Source organism: Pipistrellus hanaki, assembly GCF_964339955.1.
Source record: "Pipistrellus hanaki genome assembly, chromosome: 19".
In the NCBI taxonomy this organism is placed as follows: Eukaryota; Metazoa; Chordata; class Mammalia; order Chiroptera; family Vespertilionidae; genus Pipistrellus; species Pipistrellus hanaki.
Window position 1 is genome coordinate 7801567 of NC_140521.1, and position 6000 is coordinate 7807566.

Consider the following 6000-nt stretch of genomic DNA (forward strand, 5'->3'; position numbering starts at 1 on the left):
AAGGAACTTGGATCTCTGAAGGGGGCGGACAAACTCACAAACCCCGGGAGGGCAGAGGCAAGGACACCTTCACAATACCGACCCCACAGGGCCTCTGGAGGCCTCAGACCCAAACCAGAGCATCACCCCAACGCCCAGAGGGCATCCTCAGCCAGACACCTTCCTGGTACCAGGCTGGGGGGCACCCCAAAATCCTAGAGGCTTCCCCAACTTCTGCTTTAAACTGGCAGGGCTCTCAAGAGGGCCAGAGTTCTCAAGGTGTCAGGCCCCAGAAGACACCCCATATCCTAGAGGGGTTGCCCCAAGTCTTCTGTTTAAAGGGCCAGGGAGCAGGGAGCTCAGCCATGAGACAGAGGGTTGTCACTCCCGCACCCCCAGTCCCCACTTCAAACTGTCAGGGCTGCAGGGCCAGAGGCCTCGGGCTTAAGTGGGGGCTCCGCCCAACACCTTGGGGAGTCCACCGGAACCCTGCTCCAATCTGGCACAGCCCCCCCCCCTCCCAGGTGATGGGGTTCCGTAGACCCCAGGCCTGAGGAGGCCCCTCGTTCAATGCTCCCTGAGCGCCCCCAGCGCCAGTTCCTAACGGGCTATAGCCAGGGTTTGGGAGGCTTCAGGCTTTGGGGGGCGGGGGGGGCCTCGCCCCAGCCGGGCAGCGTGCAAGGAGCCGGGCCGGCTCCGGGAGGGGCAGCCCGCGGCGCACCCGCCTCCCCTGTGTCCGCCCATCCGTCCGTCCATTCGTCCGTCCCCAGGTCCCTCTGCCGGCCGGACCCCTGCCTCTGCCCACCCTGGGGCTGGAGGTGGGCGCGGGCCGGGCCTAGGCCCACGGCCGGCCCCGGTTCTCGTCCCCCGCCCTCCTCTCTTGCCACCCCCCCTACCCCACCCCCCCAAGTGCTCGGCCTCGTGTCGTCACCGGATCCCCTGGAACGGGGGACGCGGGCGCGAAATACGAACCGGGCCGCCGGCAGCTCCCTCCCCACGTGCGCGCGGCCCGCGGCGCGGAGGGCGCGGGGCGGGGGCCTCACCTTTGCCCTCCATGGCGAGCACGAAGTCCCCCTGGTACAGCGGGCTGCGCAGCTTCTCCTCCAGGCTGAAGCCGCGGGCGCTCACGATCTCCTCCACGTCCGACACGTCCTCGTTCTCGTCGTACCGCTGGCGGTCAATCGGGCGCTGCGGGAGGACACCCAAGCCAGAGAGAGCCCCGGGGACGTTACTGGGGGGTCCTGGGGGGGGTGTCGCCTCTCCCCAAGGGGCCTGGCTCCAACAGGTGCAGAAGCCGCGCGCCCCCTGCACCCCACCGCTGCCACCCACCCGAGCAACTTGGCGCAGATGCCCAAGATGCTGGAAACGGGGATCAGGAGAGGGGCCGCACCCCCAGGGTCTGCCTGCCTGCGCCCTACACACACAGGGCATTCCCCTCCGGCATCTTTGGAGGCCGTGGAAGGGACATCTGGGGGTTCTCCCTTGCCCCCCTACCCCCACCCCCGAGAGGGGATGAGTCTTGCCCACTCAGCCGGGAGGGAGCCTGGTTATGTAACCGGCGAGGGGGGCTCGGCGCCCGGGCCGGCGGGGCGTTGCTAGGCCCCGGGTGGAGCCCGGCGGCGCCCGGCTCGGCGCTCACAGCAGCCCGGCGGCCGCGGCGGCGGAGCCGGGAAGCCGGAACCGGGGCCGGCGGCGGCGGCATTGCTGAGCCTGGAGCCGCCCCCGACCTACCGGGAAAGCTGGGAAGCCGAAATGAAAGGACTGAGACCCCAGCTGCCCCCGCCGACCGCCCTCCGGTGCAAGGAGAAGAGGTGGGAAGGGGGGGCTCTGGGCTGGAGTGGGAGAGAGGCAGCCCGCCCGCCACAAAGCTCCCACCATCCCGAGACCCCAAAACGCACCAGCAGCTGCCTCATCGCCCCATAAGCGCGCGCGCACACTCACTTCCTAAGGAGACTCCCCCGTCCCTCCCCGCATCCTCTGCCTCCTCCTCCCGCCGGCGCCCGGCGCCCGATCCCGCAGCCCCCCGGATCCCGGGCGCACCCCAAGCCCGCGCAGCTCCCCTTCTCCGCCTTTTCCCCGCCACCACCTCGCCCCTGAAGTGTCTGAGACGCTGAGCCTCACAAGGGACTGGAGGAGTAAGCTGCTGGCTTCCTTTTGCATGCAATTTATTATATATATATTTTTTTTCCGGTCCTCTTGCAAAACAGAAAAAGGAAAGGAAAAGACAGCAAGAAACAGCAACAACAACAACAGCAACAAAAATAGATCTATCCTATGCCAGATACAGATGGGGGGGTTGGGGGGAGAGGGGGAAAGCTACACACCAATCTTCTTCCAGAGTCTTTCTCTGCCTCCATTTTTTTAGGAGAGTTCACCAATTAATTGTCAACACTCCTGCCCCCTGCATTTTGGCGGAGGGGGGTAAGGAGAGGAGACCAAAGAAAACAAATCCCCGAAAAAAATAAAAATAAATAAATAAAGCAAAGTCAGAGCAGCCGAGGTCTGCAAAGTTTTGCACCAACACTTAAGCGGATCCGTTTGCAAAGTCCTAGGAAACCATTTTCAGCAGTTGTAGGGGCGGGGGGGGGGGGGGCGTCGACGTCATAATCCCCGGAACGTAAACATTGTTGCCGATCGCGCTCGGAGCCCGCGGCCGGGCTCGGGGTTGGGGAAGGGGAAGAGGGGAGGGGGGGCGGCACTCGGCCTGGGACCCGGGGCGGGGGCGGGGGGAGTGGGGGGAGCGGGGGCGGCGGCCCGGAGAGGTTTGGGGCGGGGAGGGCGCCCCGGAGGCACCGGGCGCCGTTAGCGCCCTGGCATCGCTGTTTTGTTGTTGGGTCACGAGTGCGCCTCTGCACGCAGGCGCCGCCGCCGCCGCCGCCACCGCCGGGGAGTTGTGTGCAGAGCTGACTTTTGGAGGCTGAGTTGCAAGCGGAGGGCGCATCCCGGAGATGGCGGGGCAGGGAGAGAGGAGGAGGAGGAGAGGAGGAGGAGGAGAGAGGAGGAGGGGGTGGGGGAAGAGGTGCAGATTTGCACGGCTGGCCTCAGTGGGAGGCACGGAAATGCAAGCAAGAGCAAGCTGGCGCGAAAGCCCCTGGGGCTTGGCACCCCAAAAGATGACCCCCAGCTCAACTCCTGCTCCCCGCCCCCCTCTTGCCCACGGGCGACCCTTCCTCTTCCTTCAGCCACCCCATCCCATTACCTACGGGGCCGAGCGAAATTCAAAGCATTTTTAATATATATATATATATATATATTTTTTTTTTTTTTTTTTTCCTGCTGCAAGTCATTTCTTTTTGGGTGGGGACGATTCTCCTAGACCCTCCCATAGGCGGACCCACCATCAGGAGGAAGATTTGGGGGCTCGGAAAGAAATGAGCACAGCTCCATACCTGTACGAACTGCGTAACTTTTAAACTCCCGGCCTCAAGAGATATGAACACACACACACACACACACACACACGTGCAGGAAATGCAGCCAGACCAGCGCCTTTTCAGATCCGAGCTGACCGGAAGAAGTTGCCTTTCATTCATTCATTCTGCCCGCGCCTGTGGAGTCCTGTGCTTTGCTAAGCGGTGAGCCCTGGAACAGGAGTTGAGAACATTTTTTAAAGGTCCCTGCGCTCGCCAACAGGAGGAAATAGAGGCTCAGGAGTGAAACACCGAGAGAAATGGATCTGGCGCCTCCTAACACAGCTGGCAAACAGGCGGAGGGTAAGCCTTTATTGGCCATTTATAAGAGAAAAGTCTGCGGAAAGATGCAAGGCTCTCTGGGGTGTGGGACAGGGAACTCGGGGTCCCCTTGATTAATCCTATAAGGCTTCTCTGCGGAGATATGGGCACCCTCTGTACATCTATGGAGTGTCATTAGACCTGCGTATGCTTCCCTGTCCACAGACCTGGTTGGCTGTGACCACCCCCAAAGCTGAAATCCTAAATGAACAGTCAGGTCAACTTTGGTTATGAGAAAAGCTGGCCCTAAACAGTCCTCCAGGCCGTGTAGGCCTGATCTTGGGGGTAAATATAACAATTAGATGACACGGGGCTGGAAAATAAGGCGCTTCATAGATGCTTATAGTACAAATACTTCCCATTCTGTCAGCATGATATCTTTTCTGCCACCAACCTTGGGTGATTGCTAGGGCAGGTCATTTTGCAGAAAGGGAAACTGAAGCTAAGGGAAGTTATGATTCTGGAGATTGCTCTGCCCTCCTGTCATCCCCACGTCAACACAGCCATCAGACAGACTGTGGAGAGGAAGTGGCTTCCCTCCTCAGAGACTGGATGTGCACCATCGGCTCCTATTGGTCACCCGAAGAGACGGCTTCCCACTCACGCACCTTCAGGCTTCCTGCCCTGTCTTTCTGTATTCTCTCCCCGCCTCCGCCAAAGACTCCTTAGAGGTCGTTTTGATCCAAGTCCGCTAGCCGGCAAACATCAAAAACTTTGTTTCACTGTGGCTCAGTGGGAGAGAGAAGGGTTTTTTGCCTCTAGCAAGAACCAGGAACCGTTTTTATTTCCTCCTCTCTCGTTAGAACCCTTTAAGGCAAATAGTCTTGTTATTCTGAAGTGCGGCAGCAATCATCACAACAATTCCTCATTTTGCAAAGGAGGAAGCTTCTACTCAGAAAGGCAAGGCCACTGACCCAAGATCACACAGCTTGTAAGCGGGGTTGCTGGGGCTCAAAGGGGGGCCTCGCACATCACGTGCTTTTTACGGCTCCCACATCATGAAACAAACATGTTCAAAGGAAGGTACATGGACTGGAGGGGTCATGGGGAAAAAAAAGGAAAATTGACATAGAAGGCTTGATCTTAATTCTTCTTTCCTCCTAAAGACCTCTCCTCCCCATGTGGCCACATGGGTGTCCCCAAAAAGTGGTATCAGGAAAAGATCCGATGACAAGGCACCTTAGGGTGAAAACAGTTAAGTCCATCTATCACCCCGAGGAGCAGTTCCTGGCTTGTCAGAGTGGGAACAGGTAGAGTAGTTACCTAATTTAATCCCCTCCCTTTACAAACCCCGAGGAAACTGAAGACCAGAGAGAAGAATGGGCAGGCCGGGGGTTTGTTCCCCTCGGACCCCCCCAGAAAGCCTACCCTGCAGCCTGGTCCTAAGTGGTCACTCAATAAATGTTGAGCCCTTGATGGATAACCTTCCGCAGCGATATTTGCATTTTCCCTTTATCAGTAATTGGCAGATGAAAGGCTTTGTCCTACTGTTGAAAGAATTCCAGGCATTTGCTCAAAGTGGGGGAGGTGGCAATTTTGGGCCAAAGGGGGAAGGGCCGAGACCCTTGAGCTCCTGGTGTTGGCTAATTGTCCCAGAGGAGTGGGCAGTAGGTGAGAGAAAGAAGATTAAGGTAATTCTCCAAGAGAAGTACTTTTTCTTGCAGAAAGGAGAGGTGGGAGGAAGAAAAGGCCAGCTATATTTAAAACATCATCATAATGATTTCCTGGACCCTCCTGCTCCTTCTTACAGGAGCCCAGTCAGATTCTGGGTTGGCCCCATTCATTCATTTCTTCATTCATCAAAGGTTGATGGAGCAGTTCTGTGCTTTAAGACTGGGGGGATAGAAGAACCAGCTCCGATTAGTTAGTTAGGAAGGGGTGATACTGGATGGGACCCTCAGAATTCAGGATTTTCAAACTGCTAGAAATTGAAGCTGTTATCATACTTACATGTAATTACAATCGCTCCTGATCTTGGAGAGCTTACTCTGTCTTTGAGCAAAGCCACTCGCCTTTGCTCTCTCTCTCTGAATCCTCATCAAAGTTTTGTGAAGGAGGGTCTGTAGTGCCCCCCTTTTATAGCTGAGGCTCAAAGAGAGTTCAGGCTACTTGCCCACATTTTACAGCTGGGAAATAGCAGACAGAACTTGAACCCCAAGCTTGTAGGAATCCAGAGCCCATAGGCTTTTTACCACTCTGCCTCTCTGCAGGGCTGTGGATGGAAATGTTTTTTGTCTGTGATAACACAGGAGCCTCTAGCCACATGTGGCTATTGAACCCCGTGTTAAAT

At 57.6% G+C, this 6000-nt stretch overlaps 1 protein-coding gene across 8 annotated transcripts in view; it reads right to left on the reverse strand.

Annotated features, from left to right (window-relative positions):
- Positions 1–3527, reverse strand: part of KDM2B (lysine demethylase 2B) — a 92082-nt gene extending 88555 nt beyond the window's left edge. For 2 of the 8 annotated variants that reach the window (XM_084867986.1, XM_084867991.1), the window contains exons 1-2: positions 1878–1970; positions 1023–1167 (exon numbers count right to left, since the gene is read on the reverse strand). In XM_084867986.1, coding sequence (XP_084724112.1) covers positions 1023–1167; positions 1878–1892 — 160 coding nt within the window. In that variant the 5' untranslated portion in view covers positions 1893–1970. The other 6 variants (XM_084867988.1, XM_084867985.1, XM_084867987.1 and 3 more) reach the window with 5 other exon arrangements.
- Between the last annotated feature and the right edge of the window lie 2473 nt (positions 3528–6000).